This window comes from Malaya genurostris, chromosome 2 (genome assembly GCF_030247185.1).
Source record: "Malaya genurostris strain Urasoe2022 chromosome 2, Malgen_1.1, whole genome shotgun sequence".
Taxonomy (NCBI): domain Eukaryota; kingdom Metazoa; phylum Arthropoda; class Insecta; order Diptera; family Culicidae; genus Malaya; species Malaya genurostris.
The window spans coordinates 298,770,381-298,791,582 of NC_080571.1; the positions used below are offsets into that span (position 1 = coordinate 298,770,381).

Consider the following 21,202-nt stretch of genomic DNA (forward strand, 5'->3'; position numbering starts at 1 on the left):
GGCAAACACAACTCTTTTGTGTTAGTGAAATTAACTTTGCTTCGGCAAACCAAGCAAAACTAAAAATTACTTGATTACTTGCGTCACACCGTTGGGACTAGTTGGCATTGAATCAAAGCATGTTTATTTTTCATGTATGTCGTCATACCGAACTAATTACAAAGTTTTGGTTCACAACGTAAGCAGGCCATGTGATCTGCACCACCTGTTTTTATCATATTGACTGTAACAGGGTTGAAATATAATGTCCAGCACGCAGAGAAATTGAGCATGTTTAAAATAACAAAACAGTTGGTAGATTTTTAAATTTGATTTATATTCATTTCAAGCTGGAATATGATTGTTACAAGCCAATTTCTCCCTTCAACAAAAACAATGATCTCTGTTTGATTTGAATAAATATTTTAGTCTAACCAAACCAAAAATGTATTTGTTCCGGCTGAGTTCATTGTTGAAATAAACTGACTATTTTTTACATGTCAACCAAAGTTGAGTTAATGTTATCGGCAATGTCCTCGTTGACTCAATCCTGCTATACCTTTATATCAAGAAAAAACTTGGTTCATATTATCTACGATATTATTTGTGTAATGATACAACTAAGGTTACTGTTTATATAAAACCTGTTAGTTTTATTTCATATAAACCAGAACAATTTTTTCTCGCGTGTATAAACCACAGCATTTTGTCTCCCGCGGTCAGTTTGTACGCGTTTCATGAGTAAAATTTAATCAGCTTCTTTCATTTCCTAGGAGGGTTTCAACAATTCAAGTATATGTATAGATAATTAAGTATATTTTAGAAATTTGCATAACATTATATAACACATTTTCTTTACAAAAAATGTTTGATACAGGTTCTCTATTTTGACCGGACTGATGGAGCACCGAATTGTTTGGATGCTATAAAAACTAAAACAGGGCTTGACTGCGGTATGTGAATAATTCGATCGTGTAGCAACGGGAATGAGGAAATGATCAAATGTCTCAAAAAATTTCAAAATTAAAGATAATCGTTTTCTAGAAATTTTTCAACCAATTTAAATCGAAATAAAAGTAGTATAAAATATAACCTTGTAAATCAGTTTGAAAGAAATAATTTTATTTTTATAAACAAACAAAAATGTATGATTTCAACAAACAATAGCGTTTGTTGAAATAGCTAAATTTTCGGTAATTTATTTCAACTGGAATATTTGTGATTTAAAAGCGCAAGAATTTTTAACTTTATCTAAAGTTCGTTCATTCATAACAAATTTTTCCAATTGAATTCACTGTGAAATTGTTTGTCAAGAAATTGACAGGAACGCACAAGTGAAATATTTGTTGTTTTTATCAAAATGTCGTTTGAAACAAACTAACACATTGAGTGAGATTGATTATCATGTTTTGTAGTTTCAAGCAGCAATGTTTTCTATATCAAACCAGATTTTCTTTTGTCACTATTTTAGCAAAAAAAAATAGTTGCATACAACCCAAATTTGGTTATATTTACATTTTTTTTTCTCTGCGTGTACAGTGGAATAATTTCGTTTAGAAAAGATTTCTAACAGTGGTTTTGCGTTTCCCATAATCTTCAACATATAATATGATGGAACTGATTATATCAGTTCATTTGATTCAAATTCCCAGCACCTGATCTGTCGGAGATAAGTGAGGAGATCGGCAAACTGAGGAACAACAAAGCCGCGGGCAATGACCAGTTACCAGACGAGCTGCTCAAACATGGAGGGGAGGCACTGGCTGGAGCGCTGCACTGGATGATTTCTAATATTTGCGAGGACGAGATTCTACCGCAGGAATGGATGGATGGAGTGGTATGTCCCGTCTACAAAAAAGGGCGATAAGCTAGATTGTCGTGAATACAACGTACCCACGCATCACCTATTCATTGACTTCAAAGCGGCATACGACACAATCGATCGAGAACAGCTATGGCAGATAATACACGAATACGGTTTCCCGGATAAACTGACGCGATTGGTCAAAGCAACGATGGATAGAGTGATGTGCCACGTCCGAGTATCTGGGATGCTCTCAAGTCCCTTCGAATCTCGGAAAGGCTACGGCAAGGTGATAGACTCTCTTGTATCTTGTTCAATATTGCCTTGGAAGGTGTGATTCGAAGAGCGAGAATCGACACAAGTGGCACGATCTTCCGAAAGTCCGTACAACTTTTTGGCTTCGCTGATGATATTGATATTGTTACACGTAACCTTGAGAAGATGACGGAAACCTACATCGGACTAAAAGCTGAAGCTAGGGGTTATCGGACTGGCCGTAAATGCGTCAAAACAAAATACATGAGAGGAAGAGGCTCTATAGAAGAAACACTGCGCCTCCCACCACGAATATTGATAGACGGTGACGATATCGAGGTGGCTGACGAGCTCGTGTATTTGGGCTCACTGGTGACCGCCGATAATGACACAAGCAGAGAAATCCAGAGATGTATTTTGGCAGGGAATCGTGCGTACTTTGGACTCAGAAAAAACCCTTCGACCGAGAAAAGTACGCCACCGCACGAAATTGACCATCTACAAAACGCTCATTAGACCGGTTGCTCTATGGCCACGAGACCTGGACTATGCTGGCAGAGGACCAACGCGCCCTCAGTGTTTTCGAAAGAAAGGTACTGAGGACCATCTATGGCGAAGTGCAGATGGAAGACGGAACGTGGAGACGGCGTATGAATCACGAATTGCAACTGCTGCTAGGAGACCCACCCATCGTACTGACAGCTAAAATCGAACGTCTACGATGGAATGGGCATGTGATAAGGATGTCGAACGATAGCCGAGTGGAAATAGTTCTTGAATCTGATCCGACTGGTACAAGAAGAAGAGGAGCGCAGCGAGCAAGGTGGATCGATCAAGTGGAGAGTGATCTCAAAAGCATCCGTGCTTTGAGTGGCTGGCGACGAGCAGCCATGAACCGAGTTATGTGGAGACTGTTAGATTGATTGATTGGGTTACAATGAGTTAAAATTGGTATGTATTGCAATGGCTACAGAACGGTTATTATCGTTGAAAAAGTTAGACCTCACGTTTTTGGTAACAAATGGAAAAATCATTCATATTATCGCCTGAAGGATTAAGTTGCAAAAGGTTTTTTTTAACTGATTGTGCAATAAGTTCATTTGATTAGTTTCATTTCTGCACTTAACAAATATTACAGCTGTGAACATATCAAACAAGAAGCTTGTTGCACATCATACAAGCAAAGTGCGTTTCTCCAATCGTATAATCTTTCCAAACCAGAACTCGATTATACGATATCTTACTTATTTCCAACGATTGATATGTTTTCTGCAATCATTTTAAGCGTTTCGGTTCCAGTAATTTTGGTACTATGAAAACATGTTTACCATGTAAGAAATTCTCAGGAATCAATTTGAAATGAAATTGACATGTATGAGTGTTGCATGTGTAAATTTTCACATTTCCACGACCGAAAATTAATCAATTTAACAACTAAAATTCTTACCGAAGCGCTCGGTAATCTATACAGAAAATCTGGCTAATTTTAAATTAATTCACTGAAAATTGGCAATACTGTTACTGAATTGAAAGAGAAGTAATAACTTTTCAAACATTACATAAGCGTCTCGTCATAGTTTGATATAATTTACTGAAGTCAGTGAAAGTTAGCCCGGGTTGGCGGTTCAATGCAAAGAGTGCTGGTCTTACAGGTCAATTGTCGTATGTTCGAGCCCCGACCTGTAATGATTCTTAGTGTCCCCTACTGACTAGCCATGCAATGATTCTGCACGCTACGAATCGGCTGCGAAGTCTGTTGAAACAGAAAGGCCGAATTCCACAAGACTTTGCTTTCCAAGTTCAGTAGTTTATTGACAGTGGATAAATTTTACAGATCGTTCAGAGAAAATAATATTCTACGAATCTTACCCGAACATTAATACTGAATTACAAAAGAGAAATTAAGTGTGTAATGATATGGAATCGCTTATATCATTCTGATCGTTTGAAAAGAGCATTACTATTAACGCAAGCTCTCTTGATTATATATTTGGCTTCAGTGTATGTTGAGCTAATACTGGGATCGAAGAATCAAAAATTGCAATTTACCAAATACTTGGTGGTTCCGGAAAGACCGAGAAAATAGTAGTTAAAAACTAGAGTGAAAGATACTGTGATTTATCAGAGACGGTCAGACCGATTATCACACACTTAAATTCAAATGAAACTTTATTCGAATCAAATTTCCGGTTCCGGAATTATGATATTATTATCTATATGACGATGTAAGGAACATTAAAAATATGTGAAACTGTGCTACGAGCTGTTCTAGTATATAGTTCTTATCGGTATTCAAAAACTTAGATTTTTTTTTCAATTATAGAGGTTTTAACCATTAGGTCATTCGCCTCTTCGGGTCAGAAAAGTTTTCTGACCCTATGTGCGGGGTTGGGAATCGAACCCAGTTGGGCTGCGTGGAAGGCATCAACTTACCCATCAAGCTATACCCTCCCCCCAACTTGGATTTAAATCAATGGTTTTATGGTTCCATAGATTGCTATGAAATTTTTAACGATTCCGACTTTTGGTTTCGAAACTATAGGGGGGAGAGTTTCACTTCTGCTTTTAAAATGATCAAGTTACACTTTTTACGTATTCAAAAAGTGTAAAAACTGATCAAACATATAGGTCTTGTAAGTTTATAGCAACATAAATTTATTTGGCTATTACGATATCGTAAATGAAAGTTAAAAATTATGAAATGGAACTTACATCAAATACAAATACAAATGAAATTGCTCACCAAATACACGATCGGAAAATTTTCCAAGATGTTCGACAAATTTGAACAACAATTTTTAACAATTGTTTAAAATAAAACTCATTACGCAACATATAACCCAAGTGCTCTTTCCCAGACCCAATTATAGTGATAAGAATCAAAAATTCACCACAGGAACAAGGTGTGCTTAGTAAAACTTTCTTTCTCATTTCGAAAGCAGGCTGATTGCGGTTGATTAAAATCGACTGATATTACGTAGAATGCCCTAAAAAGTAGATTAGAAATTCCGCACGAATCATGTTATACCGTGTTTCTTTAATTTATCCTATTAATATTGGAGTAAAGAGGTATAACATGATTCATGCGGTCATTGAATCTATTTGTAATCCAATTTGTATTGTTTTCTACGTAATATCAGTCGATTTTAATCAACCGCAATCAGCCTCCTTTCAGAATGCGATAGAAAGATTAATCAATGATAAGATTTATGAAATAAATAGGGGTAGAACGGGTTAAAAGAGCTAATCCTGCCATTCCCATTGTATGAACTTGGATTCCTGAAATTTTCTACGTAATGTGGACCAATATTGACAGAACGTATAAGATCTGCTTTTGGATTGTAGATTCAATTTCAACTGAATATTACAAGAAAAAAATGGGGTAAATCGGTACAATGAGTTTCCTGCAGTCATTGAAACTAAATGCAAAAGATTTGTCAGACCTTTATATATCCAATACATTCTATTCGGTCATTTACAACTTCTGCGCTTTTATGTTATATAGTTAAACTTGAAAAATAAATAAAATGAACATGTTAGCGTTGAGTGCTCCTTCTAAATATGTGGAATCGATTTTACTGACAATTTTACACAAAAACAATGCTTTGTGATCAGCTGCATCATGCCTCCAAAATAGTCGTCGCGTTTTTTATCCATTTTTCCCCACTGTGATAAAGTAGGGGAATGTCGTCAGGGTAGGGCCACTGTCTAGGTTGGGGCATTGCTTTTTCTTTTATATGACACGTGCTCCCAACGGTGTTATATCATCCCAAGTGGCAAATGAAACTTATTGAAATTTCAAGAGGTTCTACAATTGTTTTAGAATTGTTTTTTATGTTAGATAAGTTTAGAAAGATTTTCAAATATACTATAATTGCAACTTATCACTGTTAAGTTTTACAATACTACCCAAAAAATCACTATAGAACAATTTGAGGTACATCTGAAACAATTGTGCAGCAAATCACCAACTTGCCCACATTGCACTAGTAGTTATAGAAGCTCAGCAAAAAATTTCACAACATCATGTAAAAGTACTAAAACAGTAACTAAAACAATCGTCTGAAAAGGTGTATGAATGTTTGATAGCTTTCTTATACATATTTTGAACACAATTCCGATCATACACGTAGATTCAAAGGTGCTTGAAAATTTCAGGCGTACGAAGACATGTTTTACCATAAAAATGCAATTCGTTGTCGATTTTCCAGTTACTAAAATATAAAAGATCAAGTCTACAATATGTAGTAGTACCATTTATTTATGTGCAAAATATTTTTAAAGTTCCATGTTTGTGTTATGAGCAGTTGTTTTGAACATCAAATGTGAAACTTATTCATTAGAAATTATGTTTGCTATGGTTTTGTAAACATCAATTCAATTCTTGTTCACATTACGTAGTAGTTTCCACTAGTTTCACAATCGTTTTTTCGCTGATTTAATTGTAGCATTTGTAATGGGATCGATGCATGAGTTTTTGAATCAGTTGCACAATAATTGTGAAAAAATGTTCGTAACAACGGAAGAACTTAAAAATAGGTTGCATACCAAAGAAAAATTGCGCTTTTTCCATAACACAACTGTTACTAGGATAGTAATATAAACTAATTTGATAAATTGCGCAATCAGTACAAAAATACAGGTCAGCAACTTAACGTGCTACTTGGAATGGAAGTATTATTCTCAATAACATCAAACTTTTCAGTGCATTGTTTGTCACGAAGAATGTTTTGTGAAAGTTGTTTGCATATGTCTTGTTTTTGGCAGTCCTAAAAGTTTCGTAAGTACCGTGAAACACAGCTCAAAGCTTGGACAAAAATGATGACATCCTCAAAGTAAGTATATATTTCCATTATGTGGTTAACCATTAACAAGTTTTTCAAGAGAAAATTTTATTTCTTTAATCTGTTTGCATGTAGTGTTACGCGATTAGAAAAAAAAACGCTTGTTGTCTAGGTTGGGCCACTCATGTAGTCAGGGTTGAGCAGAAATGTCAGATCTGCAGATTTGTCTGTAAATCTGCAGATTTCGTACATAGTGCTACAGACATTTTTTGTTGTGCAGACTTTTGAAAATCTAGTTTTTCGCAGACTTTAGTCAAAATTTACAGACTTTTGAAAATTGTCGCGACCTTTTTTTTGCTCGCCAAGTCAGTTTAGCGTATCATACTTTATAGAGAAATAAAGACATACTTGCTAACGGCAGATTTTTTTTCGGATATACAGACTTGCAACCCTGTCTGAAGATATTTGAAGTTTTTACCTTGCATCTCTGGGGTTGGCTCACATAACTTTTTTTCGTTTAGTGCCTAGAGACCGTTTTTCGCTTGTCTTGAGAACGTTTTTCGTTTGTTTTCAGAATAACGGTACATCTGAAAAGGGTAAATTTCATGTTAACGTTTCTCGGGCTATCAAGTCTGTAATGTTGGAAAACGAATCCATAAGAGCTGCTGCAGGGCGGTACAATGTGAAGGAAGAATTTCTTGCTACGGGGATTTGTCCATACAATCCTGAAATTTTCACGGGTTCTGACTTTATCGTATACTCGTATATTGACTGTATAGTGGAGAAAATGAGCGAATTGTTACAGAATAGGATTCGCAACACTGTACTGCCTTGATCAAAAAGTTCCCGGAATTTATTCAGAAAAAGTAAAATACAAGATTATTCATCAAAACTTATATTGTCCCCTTCAAAGTACTCCCCATCGACTGCAACACACTCATGCCAGCGCTTGATCCAATCCTCGAAACATTTTTTATTTTCAATTTTCGGTATGGCCATCAGAGCCATCTGCAATTTTTCCATAACCTCATCTCGTGTGCTGAAACGCGTTCCACGGAGCAGTTTCTTGAGTCTACTGAATAGAAAAAAGTCTCAGGGAGCCAAATCAGGTGAATTCGATGGTTTAGTATTCGTTTCGTTCTCAGCCAAATGTTAACTGATAACGATGGTACTGTATGACGGTGCGTTATTGTAGGGCAAGATCCACAAGTTGTTTTCCCACAATTCTGGTCTTTTTTACGAATTATTTCACGCAAATGTCTCATAACGCCCGAATAACACTCCTAATCAGAGCTGCAAATTGTCAGTCATGTCAAATGACCTTGACAGACTGACTAAAATCATCGTCAACTGTAATCGGTACGATCAAAGTGTCTGTCAAATGAGATACTCGATAGTTCAATGACCAAGTAGAAGTATACTCAGTCAAAGACAGGTGACGCATTTTTTTCTCTCTCTCATTCTCCTATTCCCTGTTGAAGTAAAAAAATTCCATGAGAGTACTAACATAAACATAAATTGATAAAGTTCATTGTTCTTTGTAAAAAGTCATTGGATTTCGGAGTTAATTGGTGTACATGAATTTAATTCAAGGTTTATGCTGCTTGATTAATATTTAGTCACATCGTAATCAAGCAGTAACAGGAGAAATGAAGATAATATCAATCGCATCGGCAATCAATGAGCGTCCTGGTGAGTATAATATCAAGAGAATTTAAGTTATGACAGATCGGCTCTCAGACACTCAATATATGATGATTGGTAGAGCCTGGTTGGCAGCAGTCCAGTGACATAAACTTTCCAATCTTCGTCGTGCAAAGTTGCTCGTTGATAGTGACATTTAGCAGCTCTGCTCCTAATAGTCAATTTGTGGTAAACGGTCATCCATTCTTTGATTTTATTGATGTTATCGTCGGCCTACCGCTTCTCTCGTCATCATTCATTGACTCACGGCTACTTTTGAAACGTTCGTGCCACTGATAAACGACTATTTATATACGACTGATAAACGATTATTAGCATCGTTGCCGAAACACTCTTCTAACATTTATAATGTTGTCGCACTATTGAAATCGCAGAATTTAATGCAAACTCGTTGTTATAATCGTTGTTAAATCGAGGACACGCACAATCGCAGTTTCTTTCAGTGACTTTAACATTCTTATTGATAGTCTATTAAAACTGATTGATGTTCCATTAAAATAACAATAAATAGTTCCATGTTTGATCATTTGAATTTATTTAAGTACATATTTCGTTCAGAATCAATAGTGGCCCAACCTAGACTACTTTTTTATTGTTTCGTTTTGTTAATAACTTTTTTTATATAATGCGCAGCAATACACCCTAATTAGAAGTTCTTATGGCGAACCAAACTTTTAAATAAGAATATTCCAATATAACCAAAGATACAGGGCAAATTCGAAAAGTGGTCCAACCTAGACGACATTCCCCTATAGTTAGCGTAGATATTTTAGCAGTAAAACCTCCCCAAAGAAACTAAACAAGAGAAAGAAAACGCTGGGGTCTGGTATTTTACATGTAGAAAGTGTGTGCAAAGTTCCGTCGATTTTATAGACAAGTTTATTGTCTATAAAATCGACGGAAACAATTTATTTTTGTTGGAAGCTCGTAGGGTCTAACACTTTCGAAAAAATCATATTTTTCTTTGTTTTTTTGTCATAATAAAACAGTCAATACATAAAAAGTCAATCGAAGCAGAACTATTGTGGCCTGTGCGCCGAGTTCTTGCTTCTTCTTAGTGTGAGATACGCAAAGGTAAAGGCCCATAACTTCCAGAGTTTTGCTGCGATAGGCTTGAAAATTTCACTGAATATTCTTGAAATGTTTTACCCTGCCAGCCCCCTAAAGTGGAGCTATTCAATCGAACAGTGACCTTGGAACACGATTTGCTTGGTATACGAAATGGGTCATCGGAATTCGATTGAGCTCACGCCTCCCTGAATTCAGGACTAAAGTTATTTTGTTATGTATAAACAAAACACATGGAAACATATTTTTTCTGTCAGCCGCTGCCAAACAATGGAGCTTGGCATAGGTTAAACTCACACACACACACATATCTCATACTGTATTTAAGAAAAGTTTTTCGTGCAGTCATATGAACTCCTACAAAGTAATAAGATTCTTTCGTTAACATTGCGCGTTATTGAAACGATTTGTACATTCTTTAAAAATAGGTGTGAATTTATTTAGCTATTATTTAAGACAATTACTACTTAACAAGTGTCTTTAATAATTTCATTACTAGAATTACATGGGAAAACATAGGTAAAGTAATCATATGATGACTCATTTTCGAATGAAAATAAATACATCGCTATCATCTTGAAGTATTAGTTTGGGTAGATTCAATAAGTTTACATCGTGATTAAGCAGGTTCGTTGTATTGCCCACTGCTAGAATTCTCTACAAAAGATAACAAAATGTAGCAACACTTCTGAAAAATAGTTGGCCTGAGTTTAATGCTATGAATAAATTCAGCAAACAAATACTACGCCCTACATCACACTAAGGCTAGGTGCACCTGTCTTTGCCAAAAGATAACGAGCCGTGCACCGATGATAAGCCAACTATCCACGACTTCCCCAAAACATAGACAGGTGCTGTGTACACAACGCGAACGGATATCAAAAAAATCTACACATTCATCAGGTGCACATACGAATACAGGAATCATAGGAATCAGACTGATAAGATAAGATTAAATACCACTAGTTTGTTTAACTCACCAACGCTACCAGCGACCCTCGCACGGTGATCCCAACCATAGGCGCGAAGTGAATTGTGACACCGGGTTCGATGATCAGCCTAGCTCTTCGCTCGACCTCCAGATCCGTTCTCAACGAATACGGACTCTCGGCTGCCCGGAGGATTTTCTCCCCTAGCACTACATCTCCGGCGATCTCGGTGTAGTGGACACCTTCCTCCGCCATGGGCACGTTTTCGGACTGATATCGTGACTCATCTTGATCGCCCCCGCTCTCGCTGGTCGGTATATGGTTCGTAATGATTTCCTTACTCAGCACTGAAATTTGCTCGAAGTCACGATCCGGATGATCGAGACTGCTTTCACCGAATTCTTGACACCGACAAATTGTCACACTACTTAACACTAAAACTACCGCCAACAGGCAGCCAGTCTTCCAACGATTCTTCCAGCAAAGCTGCTTAGGAGGTAGCATTCCTACGCGGCGACTCGCGATCGGTCGTTTCGAATTAAAATTTATATCACTTTCGACGAATTTTTGATTCATTTTATTTTTCTTTTCGTTTGGCTTGCTTCGGGCACCTCGAATTTACTTCACAATCGGTTGTCGATTAATATTAGCTCATTGCCACTTTTTGTCACTGCACTACTCCGGAGCGTCGTTTCATTATCGCGGGCGGCTCTAGACTGGAACAAACGCTGAGTGCCGCACACTGAGTCAGCTTGCGATTCTCTGAAAACAGATTGATAAACACACGTACGTACATTAGTTTGATTAGTATAGATACGTTTACGGTAAAACACAGAACTGATGTTAAATACGGGAACGGGAGGTCGACAGGGGATCTCAATTTTTTCGAGCATAACCGAGTGCTCACTTTCCTTAACGGAGCTGTAATTTGAGGGCGAGTCACGCGATATAAAGCGAGGAGCTTCAACGCAAATGTAAGCCATTTGAGAACAGTTATGTTTTGAAACATTAATGACTCATTGAAAGTATCACGACGGGTAGAATAAACAGCTTAGGTCAAATTCGACCATATGATGTAATTATTTGAATTGATGCGTTACGTAAAATCGGCAGTAGATATGTAGATTTAACACAAAATCCAATTGTCAACTACAAAAAAAGATCGCTTCGCTCGTTGTCTTGTACCTTAGTATTCTTTTCTAGAGCACACATCCCTCGGATAGATGCTGGTTCCTTTCCGTATCTTACTTTGCATTTAATAGGTAAGGGTGCTTGATTCCAGCCTACAATCAACAGCATAATCAGCAATCGAAAAAAGCTTAATGCAGCTTTTTTTTTGTTCGTTTGTAACCTCACTGGGAGCAGCTTTTGACCCATTTAAAAAAGAAAATAAAGAAGATATAAATCCACAGTACGGAAATGGCAGAGAGTTAATGTTTTCTTTTCAATTACTTGGTGGAAGCTGGTGAAGATTTGCATAGGCGCTGCGAACGATGCGAGCTGTAACTTTATACCGTCCGAGAAAGTAGAGTTCGCGCACTTCTTCTTCAGGTTACGGTGGCACTGGGGCTTCGTGGTAATTAGTAATGTTAGTGGCAAAACTCATTAAGCCACATCTGTTTATTATTGTGAACTGAGTACAGGTAATAATCGCGTATGCTAATATTGAGATTCTTCGTTGGTGTTCTTTTTATGAAATTTGAAAGAGATTCACAACAATTAAATTATTTCCATAGTCCACTTAATAAAACATAATTTTACTGTTGAGCACGGTCTTTAAATGAAACCATAAAGTTCACCCGAAATCATATTGGATAGCGTCAAAGTAACAATAATACAAGAATTTATTAAAAATACCTTTGTAATTCAACTCTGCCTTGGCACTGTATCGTATTAAGTAGTCAATTTCTAAACGGTGCCCAATGATATAACGTTAAACGATAAAAGTTGCTAGTTACAAAATTTTCGTAATGGTATTGAAAGATCGATTCACTCAATATCTGGACGCATTGCTGACCCAGGGTGGTTTCATAAAATAAACACTTTTCACGGAACTGTGTTGGGTTCGCACTTAGCAACGGGGGTTTGAGCAAACCTGATATAAAAACCAGGTTTGAAACTGACTCGATTCTCAGTTCAACAACGTTGAAACTAGGTTCAAAACTAGTTTCAAACAAACAGTTTGACAGCAGTTGAACAGGCTTTCGGCGAAATGATCCTGACCCATTTTGACAGCAAAATGTTTAAGAATGTCTCCGCTTCCAGTTGTAAAAGATTTGTTATCATTCAATCAGATTTCCAAAAGTTTTGAAAGATGTAAGTGGACGGACGAAAATAAAATTTAGGCGCCCACGTTAAAAATTCAGGTCAGCCCAATAAAACTTACGATCGTAAAATGCGTTTGATAACATCGCTAGACGATCATTAGAGCAAACCCAGGACTCCCGGGTGGTTTACTTTTCCAAAATCAACAATTTCAACAAAATCATCGCCCAAAAAAACCGATATTGGTTTTACTCTTGTTCTATTGTATCCAAACCCATCACTGATGCAGCACCGAATGGTCAATACACGAATTCGGAATTTATTTAGAGAGGATGCAAACTGATGGACGACGAAACCTATCAAAAAAGGACCGTGGACAGATTCCAAAGCAAATTATGCAGGTGGACATCGATTTGAGGAGATGTTACCAGTTAATATTATTTCGTGTCTGCTGATATTTTATTTGGCAAGCGATTTTCTACTATGAACAAAAGGACTTTATTGAGTTCTGGGTAGATTTAGCTAGCTGCCAATACAGTCGAGAAACATTTCAGAGATACCGTGACAACAGGGATTTCATTGGAAAGAAGCTCAATACCCAATTGCCCTGATCAATGCCCTAACGAGATTTTAGGCTCTGTACAAGCTTGGAGACTCGACATGCTTCAATGAGGGATTGTAGAACAAAATGTCGAACTGTCGATTCACAGTCACGATCACGATTCCGAGTCATGGACAGGGATGTTATACGACCAGCGAAAGGGTAAAGGCGGTAGAGATTTTCAAACACGTTCGGCAGTCGGAGTTCGTCAATAACTCTCTTGTGTGGCAAGCTATTTGTAACTGCTGCTCGAAGAGCGACATTTGTATCGAGACTGAGGATGTGAACAAATCAGGAAATGTGTGTACAAGAGTAACTGGAAACATCTTTAACCTTCCGAAATGCACCATGTGTAGAAGCATTTTAAGGTGAAATGTAGCAGAATGAGCGCGTTGCGTTTTTTGATCATTTATTCAATAACTAGACCGATTTTCGAAAAACTAAAAACACTTAAGTTTCTGCAATTAAATTTATCACAATTAAGTATTCCTAGAATTTTAAAATTTGGCTTTGCCGAGCCGTAATTGGTTTTTGAAATATATAAACGGTTCTTGTTCCGTTTCAAGGGGATGGTTTTAGAGCTTGCCTCATTTAGAATTGGAACAAACTCTTGCTCATATTGTGGCGCTCCTGGTGGACGGATTTGTAAGTTCTTGACACCCACGTGTCGGGAATTTTGTCAGCTTTACGTATGATTTTTGACATTCCGCAAATCGACTGTACTTTGTGAACAATCAACATGGAAGTCGAAAGATGGGAAAAAATTGTGCACAGTTATTTGGAAAAACCATTGTGGTCTGCATCTAGGCTAGCTAAACAGCTGAAATTGCCCAGAAATACCGTACGGCGCGTTATCAAACGGTATACGGAAACATTGACGATGATTCGGAAGCCTCAAGCCAATCGTCGGAGTGGAACTGTCAACCGGAAACTCCGTGGTAAGATTTTGAAGACGATTAAGAGGAATCCTAATCTGTTGGACCGTGATTTGGCCAGAATATTCGGTGCTGCCCATAGTACCGTGAGGAGAACTCTACTCCGGGAAGGAATCAAGTCGTATCGAGCTAGCAAACAGCCAAATCGGACCATAAAACAGAATAGTGTGGTCAAAATTCGTGCTCGGAAACTATATGACCAGGTGCTGACCAAGTTCGACGGGTGTCTTCTGATGGACGATGAAACCTATGTCAAGGCTGTCTTCGGGCAAATCCCAGGTCAAAAATTTTACTTGGTTACGGCTCGGGGGGATGTTCCAGCCAAATTTAAAATTGTTTTTGCCGACAAATTTGCAAGAAAATTTATGATTTGGCAGGTCATTTGCAGCTGTGGCAAAAAACGAAAGTTTTCGTTCCAAATAAGACAATGACATCGGAACTATACCAAAAGTCTCCAAAACGAATCTTGCCGTTCATTCGATCCCACGACCATCCCGTAATGTTTTGACCAGATTTGGCAAGCTGTTATTACAGCAAAGTCGTTCAAGAATGGTATGCAGAGAAAGGGGTCCAGTTTATTACGAAAAACCTTAACCTACCCAACTGCCCCCAGTTCCGCCCTATTGAGAAATACTGGGCAATCATGAGGAGAAGACTCAAGGCAAAGGGAAAGGTTGTCAAAGACATCAATCAGATGACGACCTGGTGAAATAAGATAGCTAAAACGATGGACGAAGAAGGTGTGCGCCGCCTAATGAGCCGTGTTACAAGAAAAATTCGAGAATTCCTTCGAAACCGTGACGAATAATTTTATCCGTATTTTTTCTTAAAAGTATGACGAAAACGCTACATTTGTATGAAAAAGGATATTGAATTCAATAATAAATAACTGAAATACAGGCAATTGTCTTTGTTCCAATTCTATCTGAAGCAAGCTTTAGAACTGAAAAGTAGTGTTTGTAGCAGAATTTCACTGCTGCTATTGAGATGGTGTGAGAAATGCATGGTGGGCACGGTGGCATCACATCGTGAGCAAAAATTACATATCAAATAATGACACGAATTTAGGCAGCATTGGACATTGTTGAAATGAAAACGAGTTGAATACAATAAAATGGGTAGTTAGAAAAATCGTTTGTTTTCTAAGTAACTGTCATTTATACTACTAATAATGTGTAAGTTTGTTGTTTTGACTCCGACATATACATGGTAAGCAAGTTAGTCAATACATATACGTATAACCTCGTGTTAATCAATCATAATTACTTCTGATTCATAGTTCTAGTGTAATGTAATCACTAACAATAACGATTGAATTGGGATATATTCAAAGTGTGAAGGATTTAAAATTCCATTACAAATCAATGAGTTTTTTCTACAAGCCATCAAAACGAGTGGTAAGCCCACTGCGCTCAATCACTGAAAATATTCCTATGTGTCGGTTTTTCTTGTTATGCTTTGTGCGACGATTCGGTCAGCTCAAGCGATTTCAATTTTGCGCGCCTTTTTCAGATTACATTTCACCTTAAGGAGGTTGTTGTTGTGAAGAGCTCGAGCGCAAATATTTATGTTTATTTGACTGAGAAATGCTGAGCAATCGATATTTTCCAACAAAACTTCGGCAATCAGCAATGATCCCATGGTAACTAACGAAGAGCGAAACAAACAAATCTGCGCTGTATTGGTTCAATTCTGAGAGTTCCGTTGTACCGCCGAACAGTATTCGAGTGTTGAACGTACAAGCGAGCAGTAGAGAGAGTTCAAACAGTAGATATCTGTGAAATGCTTAGGAGTTCTCATTACAAATCCTAGGCAACGTAAAACCTTTGTCACAATGTACGAAACAACTGCTTGCAATTCAGTTGTTCGTCGATAAAAACCTCAAGACACATGTGACTCTGTCTATCTAATCCATCAAATACTGATATTCAATGTCATTCTGTCCATCTCCCCCCTCTCCGAAAAATATTCAGGTAGACTGTGAAGGAAAATAACATAAACTGTTGCCTTAATAATTGCAAATAACTTGAGGTAGTCGGAAAACGATAATCGTGGAACTTCCAGTAAAAAATACAGTCACGTCGTTGAAATACAAAAGGAAAATCAGTGTACCGAGGTGACCACCTTGTTGAATATCAGAATTTTAAATGTATTCTATTCTTCTTGGTAGCGAACAAGAAACTATTGATTCGCTTCTTTAGAAATTATTCGAAATTTTACTGGCAATTAGCGTAGAAGTTCCCAGTACAGAAAAGACATATTGAATTCGTTTTTGTGCGACCTTATATGACAGTATTCTAAGGCATATTTGAAATCATTGTACTTCAGTTCTCTACCCTGGAAGTTTGGAGAACATTCCTCGGTCCACTAAGTCCACACAGTGACGTATCTAGAGGGGGGCGAAAGGGGCACTCGCCCCGGGCGCAACGATTTTAAGGGGGGCGATAAACCAATCCTTGCGATTATTTTTTGCTCGTCCAAGTCATGATTCCGGAGATGGAGTTAAGCAGTTTTTGTTAACTTAACCAAAGATGGGGCGGTAAATCTTTTTTTGACCCTGGCCCCAAATTTTCTCGGTACGCCACTGACTTGGAGTAAGAATTTAAATAATATTTGTATTTTAATCACGTTCCAATTAAATTTTTAAGCTCTTGTTAATTTTGAATCGGAGCCTCGGAGACCCCAAGTGTTCGACACAGCTCGACTAGATCGGAAACCTTTATACACTCACTTTTATCGGAGATAGCTGAATTGATTTCAACAATATTGGGCATCTTTGAAAGCTTAATTGAGTTCGACATTCAAATCAACGTAAGCATAAAAGCTTATGTGAATCATCTAAATCAATCTGAAAATTTTTGGATCTACACAAAATCATTTCGAAAATTATAACGTCACTATGCGGATTGAGAAGCGGGCTTTAGTTAAATATTGCACACTTTTGTAAAGACTCAGGTTTGACCAAGAAAACTGGGTGATGATTTCAAAACGAAAAATGTTTTTCGTAAAACAGTCAAGATGGAATGAAGCTTTCAATACTGCAATAGTGACTTAAGTTTGAATAAAATTTCACAAGACTAGTAAATCAAACTTTAGTATTCAAAAACAAGATAATTTCTTCAACAATTCAATTGCATTTAAGAAGTTCGCATAGTTGCAGTATCGGGTGAGTTAAATTTTTTTATGACAACAGAAAACGAACACAAAACTGGAATTAATCAAAAAATTGCAATCAAATTGAAGCATACTTCGCTGCTGTGTCGTAGGGTACAGGACAATTGCATTGCTAGAGTTACTATTATTGTTATTATGTCGTTCATTTAACCTCGGCTTTAACTTAAAATGGTCGGTCACCGGGAAATAATACTATTATTCTACAGACACTAAGAATTGTAATCAACTAGAAACAAAAGGAAATGGTAGGTGGAATAAAGAATGTCCCAGTTACTATAGGATTACAGTTCTCAAATAAGCGAAAAGTATTTGATTGGAACGAAACGACATTTATCAAAAGCCATGTGTTGTTCTAAAACAGTACCATAACGGTAGCGCGTATTGCATGAGGATGCAGGATCAAATCCAAAAATTGGTTCAGTTTAATGGTGGGCATTCCATTCATTGCCATATTTTCTGTCATTTACGCTAAATTCAAAATTTGGCACGGTATTAAAAATACTAGTACACACAAATCACATCACAAAGACTTACAGTGATCCCAAAGGTTTCAAACCATCTCAAAAAACATCTCAGAAGCTAGTCAACATTTGTGAAACAAATGCAAAACGATACGCATGATTGCTCGCTGCCTAAATAAAGAGCTATAACTTGCATCACTAACTGGATAAACTACCTCGTGGGAAACAGTTTGCATTGCCAAACCAAGCAAAACAATACCCAGTATTTTGAAAGAAAATCTAAATGGAACCAAGTCACTTGATGTTGCCAGCTTGATGTTAATCACAAGTAGAAGCATGTCATTGGGAGAAATTAAGGTAGCACACGGCCGGCACTTTCAAGCCGGATGTCTGAGCTGCTTGTTTGAAAGTAACCAGTAAAACATTTTGACAAACTGGTAACAATGACCTTTCGTCAGCGTCTTCTTGTGAACATTGGCAACCGATGAAAAGGAAGTACTGTAGTTAACATTTGGAGAAAAGCACGGTGAAAATTTTGTGAAAATTTTGTGCAACAAAAGTTCAGAGGTTTTTAAAATTATGCAACACATTTGTACGATCGTTACATACCTGACAGGACTTTTGCTTACAATTTCGTATTATGGGAATGAAAATAAGATCACTCAACCGACACACCTTTTTTAATCAAATCAACTTCAAAATGAGAAAGTATGTAACTACATCACATTCACAGGTCTGTTCACAGCCGTCATGTTTAATCAATAACACCAGTTGGAGCATACGAAAAACATACGTTCACATAGCTGTACAACAGATGCAGAGAATTCCTTTAAAACGATCAAATGTGTAGCCAACAATCTGCGAAAGGTACATCAATAGATTGTTTTCCGAGCCTTACCGCACAAAAACCAACTCGCGAACTACCAACCAACATACGGTGGAATCACCAACGCCGTGGAACGCGAATCAGAAAACCGGCCAGCAATCAAACGGTCCGACTTGTATGACTTCACGGCTCGAACTAACGGCCTGTGCCGTGGCTTCCCAGAGTGGGTTTGTTGGCCAAACAGCACTGGCGAGAGGGAGCCAACCGACAGAAGTAACAACAACAACAACACCAACAACGGCGACGTCGGCGACGACATCCACGGATCATGCTTTGTGAGCTTTTTCTGGTTTTCCACTTTTCGGGCACTCGCGCCCCGCTCCGATGCTTACGTAGGTATGAAATGGAGTAAAATAAAAATAAACGTAAAGTCGAAATAAAGCAGCACGGTTGGGTGAATCCTCCAGTTAAAATGCTGAAGACGGTTTACGTGAGACCAAAACATAACGAGTAAGGAAGAAAGATGATAAAGGAAATGCCCGTTGAAGCCGGTATGGTGTATCTAAATAGGAACAAAAACATTGCTTGAAATGCCCAGGTTGCATCAATAAATGTGAGCTTCAGGCGTAGAAATAAGAACTCGACTAACGAAACCAAAGTTCCACTGAATATCGTCTATAGCTATCTGCAAAGTTCCGTTAATGCAAAACCCCTCCAAAAAAATTAAAGTAAAAAACAGTTCCATCAAACCACCCTATGATCGACAAAGCTCTGCAGAAGATCCCTCAACTGGAAAACGTCTGCCACCCGGAGACCGGCAAATATCGGGCGTACCGCCGTCGTGTTGAGCAGCGTCGTTGGATCGTTTCCATTGGAGCTACCTATACAAGCGTCTTTCGACCGAAAACCGTTGAACTTTACTGTCAGTCTACAGATGCTATTAAGAAGACAAATATTTCGCCAGTTGTTTAGTTAAGAAACTAGAAACGGATGGTAAAATTCCGTGTCGACGAACCCCCTTTGGGAGTACGTTTCGATCGAGATTATTCGCATAAAAAAACTAGCAAAAGTAAGAATCAGATATTCAAATTAATGACTTAGTTACGTCGTGGCCGACGAGGAACAGTGCTTTCATATAGAGCGTTTAGACCTTGAGTAGAAATATTCCTACGGAGAGACCAAGAGGGAGAGAAGGATTGAGTTTTAAAACTGGTTTGCCTGCAAAGGGAAGCAAAGTTTTTATTTATATTTTACAAGGTTCTTCGTTCCTGTCGGATTGACCAAGAAGACTCATCCGAAAGGGTATGTGGATGGGCTACGATCGGACTTGCAATTATCTGAAGTTGTTTACAGATAGAATGCACCGTAATCGGAGTATGTAAAACTAGATTCTCGCACAGGAAGTGAGCAGGTTTTAAATTATAGACGTCATGAGTACGTATTTTAATCATTCCTGTTTTCGCTTTACAGTTCCGTTGGTGTGTTGGGAAAGTTCAGGTTTTACATTTTTTGAGTATGTTAAACAAATGTGATTTTTTTTGTGGTGAGAGAAGTAGCAATAATTTATTCAATACAGCTTAACACTTTTTAAAAGTTTTAAATGACTTTATTATCTAGGAAGAAGTTGATGTGAAATTATATGAAACTCTTTAAAGGTCGTAAAATTTCATGACAGCTTAGAGATTACAAGTTGTTTTTTTTTAGATTTTACGATGATATTTGTTTCATAAAACTGTTTGAGCTGGGTTGTTAAAATGGTGTTTCGAAAAATTGAAAAAACCGTTCGGTTTCATACTCAACATTGTTCGGTTCATTTTGCGAGTAGAACTACTCTGGATATGATGAAACACAACGTGATGTTTTCGAAATAATTAATTTTCAACTCGAAACTCGATTTAATAATATTCGGTTCATTTCGTCAAGATCAGATAATGTTTTAGTGTAAGCGTATTTGTATTTGTTTCAAATATATGTACTCACGTTACTAGGAAAAGACGGACCAATTTCCAAAAACTTAGATTCAAACGGAAGGTCATCCTGCTCCTTAGTCTGCTATGAAATTTCATTTGGATCTGACCTCCAGTTCCGGAATTAAAAGTTCGATTGACTAGAAAATTTACACTCGACTCTCGACACAAAAAGGGTTTCACAAACAATTTTAAAAAAAGCTTAAATAAATATAATATGGAAGATTTCATGAAACAGTAATAAATGTTTCGAATATGATACCTGTTGAATCTGTTTCCGTAGATATAGGACTGTAAAGTTGAGTGCCGTAGTGGCCAGATACAGCGAAGCATGCCTGGTTTCCGTCAAGTCAATTGGACTTTTTCTTCATGTGTTCTCATGTGCAGAGTAGTTTAATTGGTAAAACCATTCCCCGGTTAGGAGTTAGCTGCGGGTTCGTCTCTACGTAA

At 37.6% G+C, this 21,202-nt stretch overlaps 1 protein-coding gene across 5 annotated transcripts in view; it reads right to left on the reverse strand.

Annotated features, from left to right (window-relative positions):
- The window catches only part of LOC131430743 (protein bark beetle), a 61,555-nt gene that overhangs the window by 33,151 nt on the left and 7,202 nt on the right, over nt 1-21,202 (reverse strand). For 4 of the 5 annotated variants that reach the window (XM_058595940.1, XM_058595942.1, XM_058595939.1 and 1 more), the window contains one exon: nt 10,575-11,285. In XM_058595940.1, coding sequence (XP_058451923.1) covers nt 10,575-11,099 — 525 coding nt within the window. In that variant the 5' untranslated portion in view covers nt 11,100-11,285. Of the gene's footprint in view, nt 1-10,574; nt 11,286-18,568; nt 18,962-21,202 lie in introns of those variants that run through there. The other variant, XM_058595941.1, reaches the window with a different exon arrangement.